Raw genomic sequence first — 25,389 nt, forward strand, 5'->3', positions numbered from 1 at the left:
TTAATTTTAATTTAGAAACCCAGCAATGTTAACAGGTCCTTCTAGCCCACGTGCCCATGCTGCTCACATTAACATATGAACCCCGTACATTTTTGGAACGTGGGAGGAAACGCATGCGGATACAGGAAGCACGTACAAACTCCTGATAGATTCAATCTCTGGTCGCTTATGCTGTAATCTACTATTAAACTTTGCATTTACACAAATTATTTGCAAAAATCTCACAATTCTCCTAAAGAAAGGCAGTTAGCAAAGAATTAAAAAGGCAATTTTAGTGATACTTTTTTTGCGAGATGGACATCTTACATATGGAATACGTCTAGCTAAAGCTTTGGTGAAAGCACATAGAAAGTACTGCTTGTTTTATTTGGCTAAGGATATGCAGCTCAGACTGATCACTAGATCAATTTTGGAATTAATCAAAAGTTTTGCTAGGAAAGATTGAATAGACTGGGCAAATGCTCTCAGAAATGTATTAAAATCAGTGATTCTGTGCTCTCCTAGATTGCTTCCCATCCGTTCAGTGGGGAATCAAAGAGGGGTATCATGGTTCTACAACCTCAACATTCTCAGAGGACAGCAGCTTTATGTTCAACTTCCACATTTCCCTGCTTGCCTTCTGGTCCTCCTATAGATGAAAGGAGGCATGAAGGAAGGAATGGTCAGAGAAGAACATTGGGGTGACGGTACTGGCTCTAAGCATGTTGACCTTCAACATGAAGAGCTATCCAAGACTGGGTTGAGCCATTTGAAGTCAACCAGGTGAGCTACGCTGTGATCCACCTGCAAGTTGCTAAAATTATCGTGCAGTTTTCGACTGGCACATGTGGGTTAAACACGTTCTTTCCGGCTTGGAAAAGATGAAGAGAAGCTGCACCTTCCCATGTAGAATAGAGCCTCATTCCCCTTCTCTTGAAAATCTTAGATCATCTTCTGTCATCCTGCTGGGTTGTTGAAGGTAACATCAACGTGAATGTCACCCTGGAGGCTCCGAAGGAAGTAGATGTCCTTTGCTTCAAATCTGCAGCAATTCAGAACAATTGATAAAGAGGTATTTGGTGAAGGGGTTTCCTTCATTTATGTCCTTCAGCCACCCGGACAGTGCGACGGATGGCTTGTCCTCCAGAGTACTGCAGCCATCCTTGTGTAACTGGTGGTGGTGGGCATAATGCTGAACAAGATGTTTGATTGGTCTCCCAATCAACATGGGCAACTCACAACAGAAAGCCTCTTCCTCTCAAACGGCCCTGCCTGCTGTCATCTTTCTCTTTCTTGGAGATGCAGGCTCTCAAAGAGCCAGTTGATCAGCCAACAGTTGATACTTCCCCTTTTGATTGCTTCACAACTGCTGAATGCCAGGAATCTCTTAGAAATTGTACTGGACCATAGTCACGATTAAATAAAAAGTTCTAACCACAGCACACATTGGGAAGCTTGTGTCAAGGGGAATGATGAGCATCAATGACCACAAATTCCATGCACATAAAGATAAACTGTGTATGACCTCATTCTCCTATGCTACCTGCTTATTCTTGTGCAATTATTGTCAAGTACATTCAAGATTGAGATAGGAAGATATTTGGATTCTTAAGAGAATAAGGAAGAAAGTGCATATGATTAGCCACAAGACTACTGAATGGCAAAGTACATTTGTCAAGTGCATTCAGTTACTGCCTTTATCTCAATAATGGGACTTTATTTTCTATGCTGCTTTTACTTCTTTTGTCTTGATGAAGGCACTGGACAAGAAGTGCCTCTTTGTGTACCTTTACAGGGCAAAGGAAAACAAATTTTGTGTTCAAGATTCCTTAATGGTCACAATAAAGGAATCTTGAACTTCAAAGCAAGACCAAGTCATTAAGTGTGGTCTGGAATACTGTGGACCTGTTTGGTTTAAGTACAGATTACAGAATCAAATGTGCAGAGTACATCAAATTCAAAATCTCTGAAGAATCTCTGCACACCTCAAAAACTTTTAATCATTATTTAAATCAAACTAATTTCTAAAAATATGTTCCTAAAGGCTTTTGAAAGCATTGCTATGATGAGGAAGCATGATCACATAACCTTGTTTTATAATTTTCCCCAAATATCAAACTTATCCACGTTATTTGCTCAGAACAGCTATTTTACTAGCAAGGATACAATTAATTTTGAACATTTTAAAAAAAATAAATAAGCAAAACCTGCACAATTTAAAAAGTGCTCAAATAAATGTACAAAATAGCTTGCACGTCAAGGTAAAAAAAAATGTTAGAAATGCTAACATTAAAATCAAGGAAAGGAGATATTTTGGATCAAAAATAGAAAACATTATGAAACACAGTTTGTCAGGTAGAATATATGAAAATAAAAGTGCTTATATTTGTTATAAATCCCTCCAGGTGAACCTGAAAGGAAGAGCTAGTTTCAAGTTGCAAGTAATATAGGGAAATGGGTTAAATAGGAAAAAAAGGAATGTGTGTGATATGGGTTTGGACCGGGGTTTCGGTGGGGTTGAAGTGCTATTAGACAAAGGGCAAAAAAGTGTGATTTACACATCACAGGTTAGGATATGCTAATGCAAAAAAAATTAAACACCAAAACAGAGGAACTCAGATTACATCAATCAGTTTCTTTCTCCATATTTTTATACTTTGAGAATTTTGCAGCCAGAGAATGAATTCAAGATTGAAATATTCTGATTTCTCAGTCCTCTACTACAATGCAATCATGAAGAAAGTTCACCAACAGCTATACTTCATGAGGTGTTTGAGGAGATTTGGCATGTCACTAAAGACTCTTGCAAAGTTCTAGAGCAGTGGTTCTCAACCTTTTTCTTTCCACTCACATATCACTTTAAGTAATCCCTATGCCATCGGTGCTCTGTGATTAGTAAGGGATTGCTTAAGGTGGGATGTGAATGGGAAAGGAAAGTTGAGAATCACTGCTCTAGACCCAATTGTTACTAAAATATTTTGCTTGAGAAAAATTGTCATTGGCCCATTTCCTTTGGAGTTGTGAAACCGTGCACATAACGAGTCAATGAGGTACAATTAAAACAGTAATTTTCAAACTATTTCTTTCCACCCACATATCACCTTAAGCAATCCCTTAATCACATGGCATAGGGTATACTTAAAGTGGGATGTGAGTGGAAAAAAAGTTGAAAACCACTGTTCTAGAGCATTCTGACTGGTTGCATCACTGGTACAGAGGAGCCAATGCACAGGACAGATGAAGGCTACAGAGAGTTGTGAACATGACCACCACCATCATGGGCACCAGTCGTCACCACATCAAAGACATCTACAAGAGACAATGTCTCAAGGACCCTCGCCATCCAGACCATGCCCTCTTCTTACTGCTACCATCAGAAAATGATACTGGAGCCTGAAGACCGAAACCCAATGGTACAAAAACAGCTTCTTCCGCTCTGCCATCAGATTTCTGAATAGACAATGAGCCACAGACATTGCCTAACTTTTCTCTTCTTGCACTAATTTTTTTTTTGAAAACGTAATTTATAGCAATTCTGCACCTAATAATGCTGCCGCAAAACAAATTTTATGACATTCGTAATGATAAACTGTGATTCTTTCTGATCTTAATGTTTGGTAGAGAAAACTGTACAACTTGCTTCAGCCTTTATTACTTATATCTGCAAATAACAACTGAAAGTTAATTGTAGAACACAGAACATTAGTGTACAGGCAATGTTGTGCCAACCTACTCTACAATCTAATCCTTCTTTACCTCACACCTATAACTTTTTTTAAAAAAGCATCCATGTGCCTAGCTAAGAATCTTTTAAGTGTCCCTAGTGTACAAGCCTCCACCATCACCACCCCCAACAATGCATACCAGGCACTCATCAATCTGTGTGGAACAAAAAGACACTTACTTCTGACATATCCCTAAACTTTCTTTGTCCTTTAGTATGTGCTATTGCTATTTTATTTGGGTCTCTTAGCAGTATATTAAGAAGCTTAAAGCATGATAAAAACTTCAATTGAAAAGGACAATCAAGAAAAAAATACAACAAAATGAGAAAACATGCACCCATGTTGGACAATGATTTCAGATGTTTTGTCAGAGTACATACATGACATCACATATATCCTTGAGATTCCTTTTCCTGCTGGTGCAGCAGTATTACCACTAATTGGTAGTGCAAAAAATAAACTAACAGTTTAAGCATGTAAACAAAAGAAATAAACAGGTAATGAAGTAAACAACTGACTGCAATACAGAGAGATCAAAGAAAATCAGTAAAATGCACAAGATTTCTTAAATGAGTCACTGATTAACTTTGTAGCTGAAGAATCTGATGCTGTTTCTGGACCTGGTGGTGCCAGCCTCTGACAACTGAAAAATCATTAAAGTCTCAGAGATCCCTGTATGGTCCTCAGTAAATATTTTGATAACTAATTATCTTACGAAAATCCATATGGTATCCTCTCCAATCAAGATGGACCCACAATATTAATCATTTTGCTTTCACCAAAAGCTGCTTAGTTTTAGGATTTCCAATATTTTGTTCATATTTTTGGTTTCCATAACAGATACAATTCTGCCCCATAATTGCAGGCTTTCAATATACAACATGGAAGACACTTGCTTGAGTAGATAAAGATAAACGTTATAATAAAAAAAATGCAAGAAATAATTATTCAGGAGGTGAAATTATTTAGATATTTTCTTAAAAAAAATTCAAAAGCTACTATGAGCAAGCATAACAATAAACTCCAGAAGTATTTCACATGAATTATTCTCTCATATTTCACCCACAAAACCTGTCGGGTGAAAGTAGAGAGGCTGATTAGCTATGGGAGAATGAAAATGGCAATGAAATATTGACCAAAGCAATAAAGTACAAGCACAAGGGAGGGAGGGGGAAATCAACATTCAAAATGTTAACAAATTAAAGATGACAAATAACATCCAAAAACACAAGAACAAACTGCTCCACCATTGCCCTACTTACCAATCTTACCATTGACTGATTAGTGGAAACTCCGTTTAGAAAGAAAAACAGATTAATGAACAATTCTCCATTTATAAAATTAAATCTGCTGCAATGCAGCTAACCCCTCAACATTACATTGTACCAACCCCAATTAACGCATACCTGCTGCAGTTGACAAAATCTTGCATTTTTAAGACGCCAAAGTTCACCAACATGGGGGGGGGGGAAAAACCCCCATACACCGTTTAACAGCAACCATTTGCGTCCAGGAGGTGACCATTCGTGGCAGTCAATATCAAAATTATTGACCTACATAAACCCAATAACGCAATCAGTTCAAAACCGCAAGTGTCCTCAATCTGTGGCTGCACAGAACAAACAAGAAGGCGACCAAACCCGTCCACCTTCCAACTCCAAACACTTGGACGAAAACCCACCTCAGCAGGAACTGTTCCCAATGATCACAAGTGACCCTGACGGTGAATCAGGGCAGGACTAATCGCTCCTAATAATTTAAACAAAATTAACGCAACAAAAACAAAAATCCAATTATAAAGCAGAGGAACGAAAAGGGAAGTTATTTAATGGTCCGAAGGCGACCCTCGGGGTTTGATATAAAACCCGCTCCCCACTGGGAAGGGCTCGTTTCAGGTGTCTTTAAGCGAGGGATCCACCCCCTCCGAACGCCAGGCTGCTCCACGACGCCGCGGTGGGGCACTTTACCCAGCCAGGGCCCAGGGGCAGCCTCGGCCTTGGCCGCCCCGATGCCTGGGGCTCGCGTACAGCGGTAGGCCGCAGAGCCTACGCCATGCCCTCGCCCTCCCCCGACGCCGGCGGCGGGCGGCGGCCGAGTCCCGCCATTTCCCGCGGGCAGTCACGCCGCCGGCCCCCTCGCCCCTCGCTCCTCTCACCGGCTCGCTCTTGACCCACACGGCGCCTTGGAGCAAGACCGCACTCTTCACACCGCTACCACCATTGTTAGGCGACGACAAACGGAAACCGGAAGTTGGCGTCCGGGTCCCGCCGTGTTCCCCGTCCTTCGCCGCCGGTGTCGCCCGCTGAAAGGTTCCGGGGGACCACACTGGCCAGAACAAAGGGAGGGGAGAGGGCAGAAGGCTGCCAAGCAGTCAGGCAGCATCTCATCGATGAGAGCACCCCACTTGGGCCGTCTAATATGTTTGCAAACGTGCAATGTTCAAGTTTACAATCCTGAGCAGAACCACAAATAATCTGGTGGTGCAGAAGCTTGCCATTTCTACCCGCCCAGGTGGTCCGGGATGTCTACTTATGTTCATTGCGTTTGCCAGTCTTAGCCCCTCTCCAACTGCTATTTCTCCCTGAAGTACTTGTCCGAATGCCTTTTAAGAGGCGGCTCGGTTGGCTGGCTGTAAGGAGCTTGTACGTTGTCCCCCGAGGGGGGTTTGAGTGGGGCTGGAGGTTAATGGGGTTTAAACTGAGCGGCATGGACTCGTGGGCCAACATGGCCTGTTAGCGTGCTGTATGTCTAATTTTTTATAAAAAAAAAGAGTTCCAAACCTCTGCAAACTCCAGAGGAAATAGAGGCGCTGACCTGCTTTCTTCATGATGCCATTAGTGTGTTGGGTCCAGGAAAGGTCCTTCGAGATGGTGACTCCCAGGAACTTAAATTTGCTCATCCTTTCCACCTCTGATCCCCCCCAATGATCACTAGATCGTAAGCTTTCCCCTTCCTACAATCAGCTCCATGGTTTTGGTGACACAGTGTGTAAGGTTGTTGTTAGTGCACTATTAAGCAAAGTTTTCAATCTCCCTATTACATGCTGACTCATCGGCCCTTTGTATACAATCCACAGAAAATTTGTAAATGGTGCTGTACTCAGCCACACAATCATAGGCGTTTAGCAAGTAGAGCATTGGGCTAAGAATCAACCTGTGGTCCTCCGGTACTGATGGAGATTGTGGATGAGATGTTCTTACCAGTCCTCACTAATTGGGATCTGGTGGAAGATTGGTTCAAAGAGCAGCCAAGGTTTGTGCCCATCAGTTAAAGGTAACGTCGCTTATGAGGGCGGAAGGGCCCTGTCCCCCAAGCCGTCAATGTGCAACAGTTTGGGCCATCTGCTCGCACTTCGAGAGCCCAAAAGTGTGAGTTAAAAGTTATTTTAGGGCCATATATTTGCCTTGCTCTGGAGGCTGCCAGGGGAGATCGATGACCTTGGTGGCTGTGTCCTGGTCAGCTGTGAGTTATCGTAGTGGGAACTGGGCCTCGGCTTCCTCAAACCACACCAGCAGCTATGAAGTCCAGAATGTTGGCAGTCTCAACTAAACTTGTAATTCCATCGTTGGGCCCAAAAGGCCGTTTGGACTGGTCGGGGCCACCAATGTAGCATGTGCTGCAGCTGGATGCAAAAGCAAGATGCCCACACACTAAGTAAATCAATACTGCCTTATTGAGTGGTTTGCTCTGCCTTATATAGGCTCGCTGGGCCTAGTTGTCCCGCTGCTTCTGGAAGAAATGGCGTCACTGGCTTGCTGACTGCCGATTGGTCGGCATTCTCGCCAGTGTTTGTCGTTTCCCACCACGTGGCCTGCAGCCTGGGGAAGAAAGGCCATTTAGTTGGCATGGTCCTTGCAGGATCGCTGCGTTTGACTGCCATCTTGTGTGTGTGCCGGGATGCCTATCAGGTAACGGACCACCACAATGCCAACTGGTTGGAGGGTGCTCAGATGGAATATTAGGTGCCGCTGCTTGTGGTGAACTGTTGTATACTCATTTTTCTGGCTCCGCCTCTTGCTGTGATTGTAACGGTGGCTCCACCCACTTGACCCTGTATAAATAAAAGCCTGTCGTTCTGTTACTCTGGTCTTTCAAGTTATTGAAAGCATTTCACTCCTCCAGTTTGTCGATGGTCTCAGTCTGGCAGTGCGTGAGACCATGGCAGACATGTTGGCAAGGGAATCGGGCAGAGAATTAAGGAACTAAGGAAGTGCCATTGCAATTTTTTTCCAATTAAGCATGAGTGACATCAGAAAACTCACACATCCGTTAAAACTAACTGCATGAATCATTTCTAGTGGGAATGTTGTTACCATTGAATCCAACAACCATTGACAACAAAGGTGCAAAACAGGCAAGGCTTTTGGATGCATGAAGCCCTGCACATTAGGGGCGAGGGAAAGGATTTTAGAAAAAAACAAGGAACTGACACAAAATGGCGATCAGAGGTGTGGCCAGAGGAATCAGTACTCATGATAATCACGAAAGGATATTATCCCAGTACGGCAAGATGTCTAGTGAATTGACATGTCTCAGCAGGGGTTGTGCATATGGACCTAACTATAGGACATGAGCTGCGTCCTCAAATTTAATTCTTAAATGAATGCAAAAAAGATTTGAATTTTCTTGGTTCTAGTTTGTATGAATTTTGCAAAGGGGAATATGGAGAGGCCTTGTCACAAAGATATGGCAACATGAAGTTGATCCAAAAGCTCCTGATGTTTGGACGACAGAGTGAAAGATGTGGAGCTACTGATTATATCAAAAAGATAAATTTAAACAATATGTCATTGTTAGTGTACGACAAAGTCTCAGGAGCGTTATCAAAATAAAAATGGACACTCAGCCAGAAAAGGAAGTATTAAGACAGGTGATCAAAAGATTGTATAGAGAAATATGTTATAAGGAGTGTCCTCACAGATCAGATGGAGTTAGAGAGGCCAGGACCGAACAGAATTGAAGGCATGAATGGCCTCCCATTCTACCACCACTCTGCGATTCTGAGAGATTAACCAGAAGAATTCCAGAGCTAAGGGATTGGGCAGTTGACTGAACAACCAGAGTTGGTAGATCAATTATGACAACAGTGAAGATCCCAAGATGGAAGGGGGTGCAGTGACCTCAGATGGGTGTCAGAGTTTGTGGAGATTACAGAGATAGGCAATGGGGAGACCCTGGAGGAATCTGAAAATATGATGCTGCTTCACTATCAGAGATAAGATACTAATTAAATGTTTGGGTTTCGTAGCAGTGAGTAGGCACATTCCATGCTGACCTGATCCCGTTGTGCCATTGCGTCCTTTGTATAGATGGATAATGGATATCAATTTACTTGTTCAAGGCATCTAGACCCTTCAGCTTAAAAGCCATGCTGCAGCGTTTGCTTACTTCCTATGATTTAATATGCCATGAGGGGTTGCTGTGCTAGGCAGTTACAACCTGTTCTATCATTCTAAGAATACATTTTAAGCAAATGCAATTATTCTCCTGGTGTGAAATCAGCCCTCAGTTACTTGAAGCTAAATTAATTTTGTGTATGATCTGTTCCCGTTCTTAGCTCTGTCATCTGTGCTTAGAGTTGTGGGTAAACCTGCTGTTAATGCATGAAGGAGGAGAGAAAATTTGAATACTAACTAAAACTTGTGCTGCTGAACCCCTGACAGTTCCTCGTAAGATACCCGGGAGAAGAGTCTTTGAACCTTATAATACTCTATTCTAGCAATGCTCCCAGAACTTGGATTTGGTTACCATTAAATCTGTGCCATTGTTTGAATGGTACATTCCTGATTTGCTTGCATTTTGCAGTGTGATGTGTAGATGTGATCAATGCTGTCTGACTTGTTGAGAAGGGTGACACTTCTGCCTGCCAGGATTATGCAAAGTGGGGAAACTGTTATGTTAACCAATATGCATTGCTGATTTGAAGCTGTCAAATGGAACTCAACAATGCAGCTAAAGCCAATAGGTGGAACCTTGTCCTCAGTCACTTCCATGAAATGTGCAGCTTGAGTGAGCGAGATCCCTGTCAGGATTACATTAAGAAGAGCAGAAAGCTGTTGAATAGAGAGAGAGAGAGAGAGAGAGAGAGAGTCCTTCTTTTCTCTCCTTTACTCTTTTTGTAAGGTGGCACTGGAGTATGGTGATGCTTTGAATGGCAGGCAAAAGAAAGCTGTTTTGTTTTTTTATAATAATTTCGAGGCCGTGCTGCCCAAATACACCCACGTGACTCATACAAACCCCGTATATCTCTGGAATGTGAGAAGAAACCAGCGGACCTGGAGAAAAGCCATGCAGGTCATGGGGAGAACATGCAGACAGCGGCTGATTCGAACCCGGGTCACTAGTGCTGTAATAGCGTTGCACTAACTGCTACGCTAACGTCTAAATAAATCTAAATGTAGGCACCCACTGGCATTCTAAAGCAATGTTCCACACAGTCAGTTCATGAAAATAAACAGGCAGCAAGAATGTGTGTGCACTAGGTCACAAGGCACAGAGGGTGATCCCTCTGCATATCTTTTCAACCTTGTCAATGTTGCACGATGTGATAATACCAAACGTTGCAATGACCATAAGATGACTGCAGACTTCAATGCTATTTCCATTATTGGCCAGTTGTCAGAATTTGGATCAGATCATTCACAGATTCAAGCGTTTAAAACATTAATTCCAAATTAAGGCCAAAACAAAATAGGAAACATGAAGAAGCAACAATAATTAAATACTCCAATGTTTATTAAACTACACCAGGGGCTGGTTTAAAAGATGTGCACTGGGATTTTTGATCATTTTCAAATAGTTCACAGACATCCTCATTGCTTCCTTGAATAAGAAGACTCCGGCAAAGGGAAGATACACTTCAATGAGCAACGAAGGAGGAATAAAATTACTTACAAATGAGAGGAGGGGAAAAATGTAATTTGAAGCCCACAGGGATAAATATATCTAAATGTATATTTATTGTTTCATTGAAATAAATTTACTACTGCTTAGTAATACCACCTATAAACATTCCTATTTCATTACAAGCAAAGGGATAATTTCTTTCAAATTATTTCATTTTTCTGAAATTAAACATAAACATTTTTTTTAATTTCTGCAAGAAACAGTATTTCAAATGGTTACTTTGAAGATTTATATTTTAGGAATAGAATTGTCCTCCTCATGAACGACGACAATCCCTCAGAGCCAAAAAAAAACTGGAACGTAACAGAGATATAAAAAGATGCAGATATTGCAGGCCTTTCAGTCAATGAAGAAGAACAGCAAATGACCTGGAAATCTTCGACAGAATAGGAACAATCTAAAAGGAAATCCTGCTCTGCTGCGACTGTGGGAGCGTAGTGTGGACATGATAGGATTAGCCTAGAATAGTAGATTAATCTCCTGAACATTACTGAGAACTTCTGTCAAGAAGAATCTTAGGGCATTAACAAAATAATATTAAGTAGACGCTTCACTTTTAAGTTAAAGTACGTTCATCGTCACCTTTTATACCTGCGATTCTTCTGCGAGCAACCAAGCTAATCGTCTCTATTGTGCTTTGGTTTATACCAGTATGATGGTGGCCTTCTTGAAACAGGTGGGAACTATGGTCCATTGCAGGGTGAAATGAGCAGGCACACAGTAGATAAAATTTAATGCAGAAAATAGATGTATTTTGTGAAGAGAATAAAAAGAAACCATATAACCTAATATTTAACTGTTTGGTCTCCATGTCCTATTTTTGCTGGACTACCAACAAGGGCATATACTCTGTGTCCCCATTTTCCAGGACTGGTTTTATACCCAACCACTAGTTGGTTCATTCTGGTCTTCATACTGTAGTTTACCCATGGACCCAGTCCAGAGTATATATTGTGAATGGTTAAAAATGGCCAGAGTTCAAAGGGTTAAAGTGGGTGCAGAACAGAGAGATTTGGGGCATGTGTCACAAAATTTCAAGCTATCTGAGAAAACATTTAAATTCATTTTAAGTTACTGGGCCTTGTATGAAGAGGCCAAGCAATGAGATTATGTCAACATTTTACAACACAATTCTGGGCAGAGCCTTTCTGAAAGGTGTGAAGAAATTTTGAGGACATATTGTGATCATTTGAATGTATTCCATTCTTTTTTTTTTTTTTTTTTTTTTTTAAATTTTTTATTTTTCACACCATAAATCACAATAGCCATGATATACACTTTTTCTTTTCCACACATTTACAGTGACTTTTTCTCCCTCCCCCCTCCCTCCTCCCAAGCCACCCCCCCATCCCTCCCCCCTCTCATCCATTTTAGTTATACAATCTAGGTTGCATTAATTCAGTTAGACAATGTTGTCATTCAACAAAAATACACCAGAAATTCTACTGAGTCCATTTTTTTCTTCTCTTCTCCTTCCATCAACTTAGGTAATGTTTGTTCCCGGTAGGTTTTCGCTATTGTATTTAATGTAAGGCTCCCATACTTGTTCGAATATTTCAATATTATTTCTTAAACTATATGTTATTTTTTCTAATGGAATACATTTATTCATTTCTATATACCATTGTTGTATTTTCAAATTATCTTCCAATTTCCAGGTTGACATAATACATTTTTTTGCTACAGCTAGGGCTATCTTAACAAATCTTTTTTGTGCATCCTCCAAGTCAATTCCAAATTCTTTATTTTTTATGTTACTTAGGAGAAAGATCTCTGGATTCTTTGGTATATTGTTTTCTGTTATTTTATTTAATATCTGATTGAGATCATCCCAAAATTTTTCTACTCTCTCACATGTCCAGATTGCATGAATTGTTGTTCCCCTTTCTTTTTTACATCGAAAACATCTATCAGATACTGTTGGGTCCCATTTATTTAACTTTTGCGGTGTAATGTATAGTCTGTGTAACCAATTATATTGTATCATACGCAGCCTCGTATTTATTGTATTTCTCATCGTTCCAGAGCATAACTTCTCCCATGTTTCCTTTTTTATCTTTATATTTAAATCTTGTTCCCATTTTTGTTTAGTTTTACCATTTGTTTCCTCATTTTCCTTTTCTTGCAGTTTAATATACATATTTTTTATAAATCTTTTGATTAACATTGTATCTGTAATCACATATTCAAGGTTACTTCCCTCTGGTAAACTCAAGTTGCTTCCTAATTTATCTTTCAAGTAGGATCTCAGTTGGTAATATGCCAGCGCTGTATCTCCCGTTATATTGTACTTATCTCTCATTTGTTCAAAGGATAAGAATCTACTTCCTGAAAAACAATTTTCTATTCTTTTAATCCCTTTTTTTTCCCATTTTCTAAAGGCAAGGTTGTCTATTGTAAAAGGGAGTAGCTTATTTTGCGTCAATATTAGTTTTGGTATTTGGTAATTTATTTTATTTCTTTCTACATGTATCTTCTTCCATATATTGAGGAGATGGTGTACTACTGGAGAAGTTCTATGTTGTACCAATTTTTCGTCCCATTTATATAATATGTGTTCAGGTATCTTTTCCCCTATTTTATCTAATTCTAGTCTCGTCCAGTCTGGTTTTTCCCTTGTTTGATAAAAATCTGATAGGTACCTTAATTGTGCGGCTCTATAATAATTTTTGAAGTTTGGCAATTGTAAGCCTCCTTGTTTATACCATTCTGTTAATTTGTCTAGTGCTATCCTCGGTTTCCCCCCTCTCCATAAAAATCTCCTTATTATTTTCTTTAACTCTTTGAAGAATTTTTCTGTCAGTTGTATTGGCAATGCCTGAAATAAGTATAGTATCCTTGGAAAAATGTTCATTTTAATACAGTTTATCCTTCCTATCAGTGTTAGTGGTAGCTCTTTCCAATGCTCTAAATCGTCCTGTAGTTTTTTCATTAGTGGATTGTAATTGAGTTTATATAATTGGCCTAGATTTTTGTTTATTTGCACACCTAGGTATCTTATTGCCTGCGTTTGCCATCTGAATGGGGATTCCTCCTTAAATTTTGAGAAATCCGCGTTATTCATAGGCATTGCTTCACTTTTATTTACGTTTATCTTGTATCCCGACACTTCTCCATATTCCTTCAATTTCTTATATAGTTCTTTTATTGATAGTTCTGGTTCTGTTAAGTACACTATCACATCATCCGCAAACAGACTGATTTTATATTCCCTGTCTTTTATTTTTATTCCTTTTATATTATTATCTCTTCTTATCGATTCTGCTAGTGGTTCTATAGCTAGCGCAAACAATAATGGTGATAGTGGGCATTCCTGCCGCGTTGACCTGCTTAAGTTAAATTGCTTTGATACATGTCCATTTACTGTCACTTTCGCTAACGGTCCCTTATATAATGCTTTAATCCAATTAATATACTCCGGTAAACTGAATTTTTGCAATACTTTGAACAAGTAATTCCATTCTACTCTGTCGAAGGCCTTCTCTGCGTCTAAAGCAACTGCTACTGCCGGTGCTTTATTTCCTTCTACTGCATGAATTAAGTTAATAAATTTACAAATATTGTCTGTTGTGCGTCTTTTTTTGATAAATCCAGTTTGGTCTAAATTTACCATTTTCGGTACCTGTTCTGCTAATCTGTTCGCTAATAGTTTAGCTATTATCTTATAATCTGTGTTTAGCAAAGATATTGGTCTATATGACGCTGGTGAGAGTGGATCTTTCCCTTGTTTTAGTATCACTGTAATTATTGCTGTTTTACATGAATCTGGTAAGTTTTGTGTCTCATCAATCTGGTTGATTACATCCAGGAGGGGCGGTATTATTAGGTCTTTAAATGTTTTGTAGAATTCTATTGGGAGTCCATCCTCTCCTGGTGTCTTATTATTTGGTAAATTTTTTATTATCTCTTGTATTTCTACTGTTCCAAATGGTTCTGTTAATTTATTTTGTTCCTCTATTTGTAGTTTTGGTAGTTCAATTTTAGTCAAAAATTCATCTATTTTCCCTTCTTTCCCTTCGTTTTCGGTTCGGTATAATTGTTCATAGAATTCTCTGAAGTTTTCCTTAATTTCTTTTGGATTATATGTAATTTGTTTGTCTTTTTTCCTTGTTGCCAATACCGTTTTCTTAGTTTGCTCTGTCTTAAGCTGCCATGCTAGGATTTTGTGTGTTTTTTCCCCTAGTTCATAATATTTCTGTTTTGTCTTCATTATATTCTTCTCCACCTTATATGTTTGTAATGTTTCATATTTTATTTTTTTATCCGCCAATTCTCTTCTTTTGGTTGTATCTTCCTTTATTGCTAATTTTTTTTCTATGTTTATTATTTCCCTTTCCAACTGCTCTGTTTCCTGATTATAGTCCTTCTTCATCTTGGTTGCATAACTTATTATTTGCCCTCTAATGAATGCTTTCATTGCGTCCCATAGTATAAACTTATCTTCCACTGATTCCGTATTTACTTCAAAGTACATTTTTAATTGTTTTTCAATAAATTCTCTAAAATCCTGTCTTTTAAGTAGCATGGGGTTTAATCTCCATCTATACATTCTTGGAGGGATGTCTTCTAGCTCTATTGCCAATAACAGGGGTGAGTGGTCCGATAATAGTCTAGCTTTATATTCCGTTTTCCTAACTCTCCCTTGTATGTGGGCTGATAACAGGAATAGGTCTATCCTTGAGTATGTTTTATGTCTAGTCGAGTAGTATGAGTATTCCTTTTCTTTTGGGTTTTGTTTCCTCCATATGTCCACAAGTTTCATTTCTTGCATTGATTTAATTATAAATTTGGTTACTTTGTTCTTCCTGTTAATTTTTTTCCCCGTTTTATCCATATTTGGATCCAAATTCAGATTGAAATCCCCTCCTATTAGTATGTTCCCTTGCGTATTAGCTACCTTCAAAAAGATATCTTGCATAAACTTTTGATCTTCTTCGTTAGGTGAATATATATTAAGTAGATTCCAAAGCTCTGAATATATCTGACATTTTATCATAACATATCTCCCTGCTGGATCTATTATTTCCTCTTCTATTTTAAATGGCACATTTTTGCTAATTAATATAGCCACTCCTCTTGCTTTTGAATTATACGATGCTGCTGTTACATGTCCTACCCAATCTCTCTTTAATTTCTTGTGCTCCATTTCAGTTAAATGTGTTTCTTGGACAAATGCTATATCTATTTTTTCCTTTTTCAGTAAATTTAGTAGTTTCTTCCTTTTAATTTGGTTATGTATTCCATTAATATTTAGAGTCATATAGTTCAGCGTAGCCATTTTATATTTTGTTTATCTTCTCTTTCCGTTTTTCCATCATTACCTTTCCTCCTTTTCCATTTCTGTTTTCTTATTTTCAACTCTTTACCAGACAACATTCCTAATGTATTCCATTCTTGTTGGTATATCTTACATACCTGTGTGGCTGCATCAAGTTTTGGGCATCTGTACATTGCACTCATGCGCATGACAATAAAGAGCTGGGACTTTTCTCCTTGGAGTTTAGAAGGATGAGAGGAGACTTGATAGAGGTCTACAAGATTATGAGAGGCAGAGAAAGGGTGGACAGCCAGTCTCTGTTTCCCAGGGCAGAATCAGCAAACACCAGAGGAAATCTGTACAAAGTTAAGGGAGGAATGTTTAGTAGAGACACCAGGGATAAGTTTTTTTTTACACAGAGAGTTGCGGGGCCTGGAATGCCTTTCTGGGAATGGTGGTGGAAGCTGAAACATTGGAGGCATTTAAGAGACTCTTAAACAGACACATGGATGAAATAAAAATAGAGGGTTACGGGGTAGGGAGGGTCTAGTACTTTTTTTAGGAAGGAATATATGGGATGGCATGATATCAAGGGCCAAAGGGCCTTTATTGTGCTGTATTGTTCTATGTTCTAAAAGATTGGAATGGTTCCAGGAAAGAGAGTCTTCAGTTTCATGGTGGGCAAAAGGATAAAAGAAGATTTCAAAGAATTCAAAATTGTGGAAGGTTGTAAATACTGTACACACAACTGTTCCTGCCAGTTGTAGAGTGGAAAACCCATGGTAGATGATGTGTGTGCCAAAAGGGTAAAAAGTGACATTAAGAACCCTGTATAATTGCAGAAAGGAATTAATGAAATGCGGGCTCACTCTTAAGTTTTAAGAATAAATTGGATAGTTACATGGATTGGAGAGGCCTGGATGGTTATGGACTGGGTGCAGGCCAATGGGACTAGTGAAATAATATTTTGGCACAGACTAGAGGGGCTGAATGGCCTGTTTCCTGCACTGTAATGTTGTATGGATTTATGGTCTTTCCTAGAAGAATCATACTTCTTGACCTATCAGCCAGAGGTCAGCCTGGGGTCCATGAGACAGCAGCCCCTTCTGTGTTGTAGCTATTCCATGACTGTGAAAGTGTACCTATAAATGACATGAACTTACTGCATTTTGAATTGTTGCAGTGTCTTTTCATTAATATGGCCATTTAAATTAAACTTTACTTCTGAAGCAAGTGTCTAAATAATTTTCCAAAATTGGTTTTGTCTAAATTATCGATTGGAAATCATTTTAACTTCTGTAAAGTTATTATGTCCTTCTTGGCCAGAAGGGGGCCCTCTGGCAGTGTTGTGAGATGATACATTACAAGCCACCCTCTGGTTACCATTGCTGTTCCCCTACATACCAATGAGTTCCTATCATAATATTAAATTCAAAAATCCAATGTCTGCTCATATCTTATGTTGTACAAACAGCAGAACTTGTTTTCTTTCACACACACACACACACACACACACACACACACACACACACACACACACACACACACACACACACACACACACACACACACACACACACACACACACACACATCACTTCTAGTATTCTTTCTAAATCAGTCTTATGTGGTTTAGATGCTATTAATTTAAAAACTGGATGTCTGGTTACCAGATCATGATTTTTTATTTTCTCACTTGCCATCAAAATCAACATCTGTAAAATCAGGACCCATTTGTTATCCAGGAATGTCCAGTATTGTTCATGAATACAAATTTAAAATTTTTTTTAAATGATACGGTGTGGTAGAAGAACCTTCCAGCTCGTGAAAATGATGCCACCCAATTACATCCAATGAACTTACCAATTCCGTCCATTTATGAGGGTGGGAGGAAACCAGAACACCCAGAGAAAACCCACGTAGGTCACATGGAGAACATACAATCTCCCTTACAGACAGCGGCAGATTTGAACCCTAGGCCACTGGCGCTGTCATAGCACTGGCATCTGTTTAATTTTCTTTAATTTAAATTTTAATTCTAATCCTTATTATTCTTGTGACATCTATTATTTTCTTTATAGTTTACCTGTGATTTGAACTGTTCCTAGCATTACATTTGCAATATAGTAATGCCACCATGTTATACTCTGCTTCTAAAATTCATTCTGTTGAAGTCAGTGGAATGAATTTCAGAGCAAACTCCAATGGTTTACCATGACTTCCCAGTCACAAATTCAGTCTAATTAATTATTTCCCCATTAGTTTGCATTTAATTACAAATAATGTGATGAGCTGTTGTCAAACATTGCTATCAAACACAAGTAAAACACAAAAGTCTGCAGTCACCATGTTTGAAATAAAAAGCTCAGCAGGTCAGTGTCCTTTACATAGCAAAGATAAAAATACATAACCTATGTTTCGGGCTTGAACCCTCCCTCACCGCAGTCCAGGGCCCCAAACGGGTCTTTCAGGTACAGCAACATTTCACTTGTGTATCTGCAGGACTGATTTACTGCATCCGGTGGCCTTCCCTACATCAAAGAGACTGGGAAATTGCTTTGCTGAGCATCTTCGCTCTGTCCGCCCCAGTGACAGGGACCTCCCAGTGGCCAACCATTTCAGTTCTGTTTCCCATTCCCGTATTCACATGTCTGTCCATGGCCTTGTGTACTGACCCACCAAGACCACCTGCAAGTTGAAGGAACAACACCTTATTTTCCGATGGGCACCCTTCATTCGGATGGCATAAACATCAACTTCTCCAGTTTCTGCTAACCTGTTCTCCTTTCCCCCTCCCTTCCCTTCCCCTGTCATATTTCCCTCAGCTCTCCACCCCTTTCCCTGTCTTTTCACTTAGCCATCCCTCCTCCCCTTGCTTGCTGCTGTGCCCTCCCTCCCTTCCCCACCTATTACCTCCTGCCTTTGCGACCATTCTCCTCCCCCCCACCTTTAAATTCGGGCACCTGCGGAATTTTTTCCGTATGTATTTTTAGCTTTGCTATACAAAGGACACTGATCTGCTGAGTTTCTCCGGCTTTGTATTTTTGCTATCAAACACAATTTTCTTACCAATATTCCTTTGCTAGTGGCAGCAGCCAAACAAATTTGGGGCGAAGCCTCTTTATATTCTTGATTGAAACATGGACAAATTATATGAATTCCACAGAGGATGTGATAGCGACTGCCCTTTGTATCAATGTAGAATCTGACTTAATGTGATACAGAGGGGAAAGGAATGAAGGGCAGAGACATCACCTTACACATTACAAGTTTATTTTGATAGTTGGAGGTCAATCCTCTTGGCTCCTGGAGCCCCTTTTGCAGGAGTTCCTCAGCATAGTTCTGGTTGCCTCATTATAGGAGGAATGTGGAAGCTTTAGAGAGGGTGCAGAAGAGATTTACAAGGATTCTGCCTGGATTGAAGAACATGTCTTATGGATGAGTGAACCACGGCATTTCCCTTTGGGGTAGAGGGGGATAATAGGCAACTTCAGAGAGGCGTACAAGATAATGAGAGACACAGATGGCATGGTCAGCTCGTACCTTTTACCCAGGCTAGCTCTGTTCAATACCAGAGTGTACGATGAGTGGAGAAAAGTTTGGTCAGAGGTAAGATTGTTTTACACATGGAGTGGTGGGTACCTGGAATGCATTGCCAGTAGTTGTGATGGAGGCTGGTACAACAGGGACCTTTATAAGTCTCTGAGATAGGCACATGGATGTTAAAAAAAATGGAGGGTGAGGGGGTGTGAGGGAGGAAAAGCTTATATTAATCGTGGTTTATAGAGGTGGGAATAACCATGGCTGAAGGGCTCATACTATGCTATGCTGTTCCATATTCTATGATAGTTCCTGTTGGAGCTTTCTTGCGTAGCTTCTTCAATAACCCCACTCACTTCATAAAGTTCGCAGAATCTTCCCTGACATAATTTAATTTCCTTCCTCAGCTCCTCAGATAATGACATTGAGGAAGCATCTACATAACATGACATGGACAATATCGAGGGATGCCCAGTGTAGAGCTGTTTTGTTAATATATTTCCTTTTCAAGAATAATGAGTGCATTTTTTCTTTAAAGCAATGCACAGTTTTGAGCTCTCCCGGTGTGGTACAAAAGAAAGTAGTCAGTTGTTCTACATCATACAACAGACAGTCGTCTCAAAGGCTCTAGTGATCACAGTAGCAATGAACATTTCTGTCATATCAGTACCAGTAGTGAGCACCTCCGACAAAAGAAAGTCTAAGAGTGCACTCTTGACATTCAATGGCATTTTGGCTTTAAGTCCTCCACAGTGAACATTCTAGAAAGGGATAGGGTTGGGCAGGTGCTCAGCATATAACAGAAACTTAAAAAGACCTGCCAAATAAATAGTGTAGATCTGGCCTGACCACACCTTCCCCCCCCCCCCCCCCACCCCAGCAACCCCCCCCCCCCAACTCTTTTGCTTGGACGTCTGCCGACATGTTTCCATACCTTGATGAAGGGCTCAAGCCTGAAATTTCAGTTATGTATTTTTACTTTTGCTATATAAAGGACATTGTTTGACCTGCTGAGTGATTTTACTTCGACCACGGTATCTGCAGATTTTCGTGTTTTAAATTTAATGCTGTTCCTGATCACTTTCACTTAGGAAAGTACCAGTACATCAGAAAGCTATACAGGTGACTGCTTTGTTCAAGAAACAGGCCTATACCTGAACATCTCTTGTTATCTAGAACCCAGCTTCAATAATCAAGGAAGAAATAACTGGACACTTAGAGAAGCTTAACGTAATCAAAACAAGCCAACATGGTTTATAATCAGAAAATGATCAGCAGTGGTCCACACCTGTAGATGTGGTGTATTTGGATTTCCAGAATGTATTTGAGAAGATGCCACTGAGAAGGGTGATCCTGGGGAAGGACATTACAAAGCAATGATGATTTGTTGTACACAGAGTCAGAATGAGTGGATCTTCTTCAGGCTGGAATGGTGTAACTAGGCAAGTGCCCTTCGAATCAGTTCTTGGCCTGAGTTACTGCTCATGCTAACGATCTGGAGGAAGAGAGAGAACGTGTTATCCAAGTTTTCTGGAACATTAAATGGGCAGGAGAAAAATCCCAATGAGACTGTTGTTCAGTAATAGCACTAAGATGGAGACTGGATGGTCAAGAGAAAAACCCTTCCAGTGCAGTTCATTCAATCTGCTCCAAACCTTGGCATCACTCCAAACTGAAAACAGTTTTGCTGAAAGATATCTGAATTCTGTGGCAGGATATAGATAGAATGAATGAGTGAGTGCATGAAAATTTGGCAAATGGAGTAGGGAAGTATGCACTTCAGTCAGTGGACTCTAAAGGTAGACTATTATCTGAATGGAGGAGAATTACAAATAAACTAAATACAGAGAGACCTAGGTATTCTTTTGCATTAATTGCAAAATGTTAGCAAACAGGTGCAATGTCCTTAGCAAGCAAGTGTCAAAGTGACCTTAATTACAAGAGGGTATTAGTGAGGGCATATCTGGATGACTCTGTACACTCATTTAAGGAAGGATATTCTAAAATTGGAGATAGACCAAAAGACTGTCTGTCTATCCTATCCATTCTTCTCAGTCCAGAGAAAACAGCCCATTTGTCTAACCTCTCCTTACAGTTATTACACTTTAATTCAGGCAACATCCTAATGCACTTCTTCTGGACCCTCTCCAGATACTCCAAATGGGTAAACAATTATTTTGTGCAGGAGAAGTGGAGAATCTCTAAAGGCACAACACTGATCATGAAGGATATTCTGACATGAATTAACAAACTAATTGGAAGTAAAATTGGGGGTAAATTTTTTTTTTGGGGGGGGGATTTGATTTCACTGGGATGAATATTTAAATGCAGAGAATTATGTTAAAATATATCAACATAAGAAATGGGAGGAGGAATAGGGTCCCTCAATCTTGTTGCATTGTTCATAATTTGATTGATAATTTCATCTCTGGCAACCAACAGAAAGGACTTGGAAAAGACTACCATTCAGACTCAATATGTAAAAACATAAGTAAACATAAGCAAAACTATTACATATTATGAATATAAGAAAAATAACCGAGAAAAAGCAAGAGCTCTAAAGAATGAGTGAAAATGGGAAGGGTTATATAGCAGTCAAAACACTGTTTTCCTATTTTCATGAAGTGTTCAGCAGGGAATACATGAGAGCTTGTCTTTTACAATTGTAATAATTCAAGGAGAAATAATAATCTTGGCATAAATGAGAAGTGAGTTTCAGACAGGCAAAATGGACTCACAACAAATAAATCCCTAGAGATAACACTGGACAACAAATTTTTCAGAAGATTTGCTTCCTGAACACAAAGATAATTTCAGGTTTGCTGTGTCACATAGGAAGTTGGAGAAACATTAAGTTTTATTGAATTTTAGAATGCTTTATCACAGATAAAGCATTGGTTCAACCGACCTAAAAATGTTTTGCCATTGATTTTTGTTTGTACTCAGCATCTGATGCCTCTCTGTCAGTGTCCAGCAATAGTTGGCCATCATTGATGGATTCCAGTTGCTCTGATACTGTTTTCCTATGGTCGCAATGTCCTGGTTTAATGTTTAACCATGTTCGTCACTGACGGCACCAAGATCAGCAAGGAAGAAGTCCAAGTGCAAATGCAGAAAATGAATTTTCAATGACATGTTACACTTCATAGCTTTGTATGTTTGAAGTAGATTTAAACTATGATGGGAAATCACAAAAATAGGTTATAGCCAAAAAAAGTACGTGATAGGAAAGATTTAAGGCAATTTTCATGATCAGCCGTCCAAAATCCAAGAAGCAAAATTCTTTGTTGTCCAGTGTTGTTGACATTTATTGCTCCATAATGAAAAGTAAGGAATTAAATTTGGAAGCCATTGACCTTGATTCGGGAGGTATCAGTGTATAAATACTGGGAGACCCAATCGATTGGAACTTGGCTAATCTTACACTAGGCAGACTCATTAGCCTTTGAATACCCAGAATAGTAATGGAACTGATTCAGTGATCTGTCATTTGCAATCGCAGTCAACACTTAGTGGGAATATATCCTGCAAAATGGGGGGGAGCACAGCCTATTATTATGAAAGGAATTCTTGGGTTGGACATTCAGAACTTGCTGAGATGTGTTTCCCTAGAGCACCAAATCAAAGATCAACCCTTAAATGCAATTTAATACACTATATTGACTATAAATCACCATAATTAACTTAACCTCTTATCAGCATCTTCCACATAGATTGCCACTTTGACTGTAATACTTGTCGTGACAATTTGCATAAGCATTTCATTGAATGCCATCTTGTCAGAATTGTTTTAGACAGTTGTGGCCATGAATCATGAGGAAACAGCCTCTTTTGCTTTTGTTCTGTAGCTATGTGTAAGTATTTGAATCTGTATAGTGATAGGCATATTAATGAGGAGCCAAAGATTAATATTGGCAGAGATTTTGGCAACAACAGCTCAGCCCTCTTCACACATGGACTCTGTGAAAAGTAAGATGAGCTGTGAGAAACAGAGAATGTTAAGCTTTTGCAGAATCAAATCAATTATGAGGTTTTGATTTGATTCAAAGAATGATTTTAAGATTGGCAATGATATTAGAAATTCTGCCGATTCTTTCAGTGTCCAAGTACAGTGATAAAGAATTGTAAGGATGCTGTGATCCAGGTAATTGAATTTGAAGTCATATCTATCATCTTAACGGCAGATTTTAGGAAAGGTTCCATTATGGTCTTAATATCCATTTTATTTAAAAATGGAGTTTAATTTTATGACATAAAGAGCTAAGAATTTCTTAATTTTAAAGTGTATTAACATCTTTAGCTTCTTCCAGAAGGGTTTCAAAATCAGAGGTGATGGTTTCTTACTTTAAAAAATCAAAGATAATTCATATTAATTTTTAATGAAATTAAACAGTTACTTCTTAAAAATAAATACAGATATGCACAAAGATTGTGTGCAGATGGAATTATATTCAACGGCACTTTAATAAATACAATACTAGTCCATAATAGTAGAAAGTCTTGAAAGAAAGACTGGAAGCCCCAATGTATCATAAAAGATTTCAGATGGCCGTCTTTCTCCTTGCTAAAGGACACATTTATCTCAAGAGCATTCTCCTAGGCCCTGGGGCAACATTCAGTTGTGAAAATCTCCATTGGTTGGAAAACCCGTGGCTTTCGGGCAGATTGCAGGGTTGCCTTGGCAGAATGATGGCCTTATTGCTACAGATGGTAACCATCACAGTTTGACTTCTGGACAACAACTTCCAGAGCACAAAATACTTTGTTCCAAAGACGTTGGAGATGAACCAGGACTGGTACCAAACCATCTCTCTCCACACCCTTCATGAAAAGGGACATGCTTCAGGGCATGGATATCTAAGTCATTCATGGCAGTTTGGAGTGATGCCAAGGTTTGGAGCAGATTGAATGAACTGCACTGGAAGGGTTTTTCTCTTGACCATCCAGTCTCCATCTTAGTGCTATTACTGAACAACAGTCTCATTGGGATTTTTCTCCTGCCCATTTAATGTTCCAGCGAGGATCTCTTTTGCCACACAGAACTAGTTTTCTGACTCCCAGGACTTTCATTTTATTTTTTTAAATCTTAAGTTAACAAAACGTTCACCAATCCTCAGTCCTATTACTGAACAACAATCTATTGGCATCTTAATATTGATCTTTATTATCTTGATTGCAGTAAGTCATGGTAATGCCATTATGTTGAAAGTAAAACTAATATAAATTTGTAGCAAAAAGCTGGAGGAACAGCTGATAAACCAGTATCTTTGGAAGGAAATTAACAATCAACATTTTTGGGTTATGACTTTTCATCTGGAGAATTTCCACAATTAAAAAATTGGAAGCAAAGGGTCTATGGGTGACTCAAATTTAAATCTGTCCTCATCCCATCATTACAAATTGGAATTAGACAATGTTTATGTAACGCCATGAAATCCTGAAATGCGACAGTTCAACGTGCTATTTTGTAGATTATGAATGTGGGGATAAGAGTTTGGAGTAATAGTTTATACAATGCCCTGCTATATTCTATCCTTTGAAAAACTGAGTGGTCCAATGACCTGGCAGAGTGACCTTCTACCAAATAAGTCAATGAATTTTTGACATAGTCTAGCATTGAGGTGAAGGGAAAACAAAGGGAGATTCTACTCAGACGTCTTCATTCTGAATGCAGGATCTGAGCCAGCCTACACAGGTATAATGTGCCCATCCTGATAGATTTTGAACTGCATTCTTTGCACCTTAGGAATGTTGGAAGCAAGTCCTATTACACAAGTCAAGATTTTTTTATCGAAAGTTCGCTTCCTGAAAAAAAATATTGGGGATTATGACAAGCAACTTCAAGCTGAACACAAAGATAATTTCAGATTTTTTGTATCACAAAGGAAGTTGGAGAAACGTTAAATTAAGTTTTATTGAACTTAGCAGGTTTAATCGTATAATGATCCTGACATATTGGGTTAAAATGATTTCTTGTTGATTT

At 39.2% G+C, this 25,389-nt stretch overlaps 2 protein-coding genes across 5 annotated transcripts in view; one reads left to right on the forward strand and one right to left on the reverse strand.

Moving 5' to 3' along the window:
• Positions 1-5,967, reverse strand: part of rlim (ring finger protein, LIM domain interacting) — a 29,513-nt gene extending 23,546 nt beyond the window's left edge. Inside the window, exons 1-2 of one of the 3 annotated variants that reach the window (XM_069892780.1) lie at positions 5,860-5,966; positions 5,386-5,453 (exon numbers count right to left, since the gene is read on the reverse strand). The gene's annotated coding sequence lies outside the window, so the exon portion shown is untranslated. Of the gene's footprint in view, positions 1-5,385; positions 5,454-5,859 lie in introns of all 3 variants that reach the window. The other 2 variants (XM_069892781.1, XM_069892779.1) reach the window with 2 other exon arrangements.
• Positions 1-25,389, forward strand: part of LOC138740315 (monocarboxylate transporter 8-like) — a 119,378-nt gene that overhangs the window by 87,106 nt on the left and 6,883 nt on the right. The window contains exon 6 of one of the 2 annotated variants that reach the window (XM_069892784.1): positions 505-2,176. The exons of the other annotated variant lie outside the window; for it this stretch is intronic. Coding sequence (XP_069748885.1) covers positions 505-638 — 134 coding nt within the window. The 3' untranslated portion in view covers positions 639-2,176. Of the gene's footprint in view, positions 1-504; positions 2,177-25,389 lie in introns of those variants that run through there. 2 annotated transcript variants of the gene reach the window in all.

Source organism: Narcine bancroftii, chromosome 8 (genome assembly GCF_036971445.1).
Source record: "Narcine bancroftii isolate sNarBan1 chromosome 8, sNarBan1.hap1, whole genome shotgun sequence".
Classification (NCBI taxonomy): Eukaryota; Metazoa; Chordata; class Chondrichthyes; order Torpediniformes; family Narcinidae; genus Narcine; species Narcine bancroftii.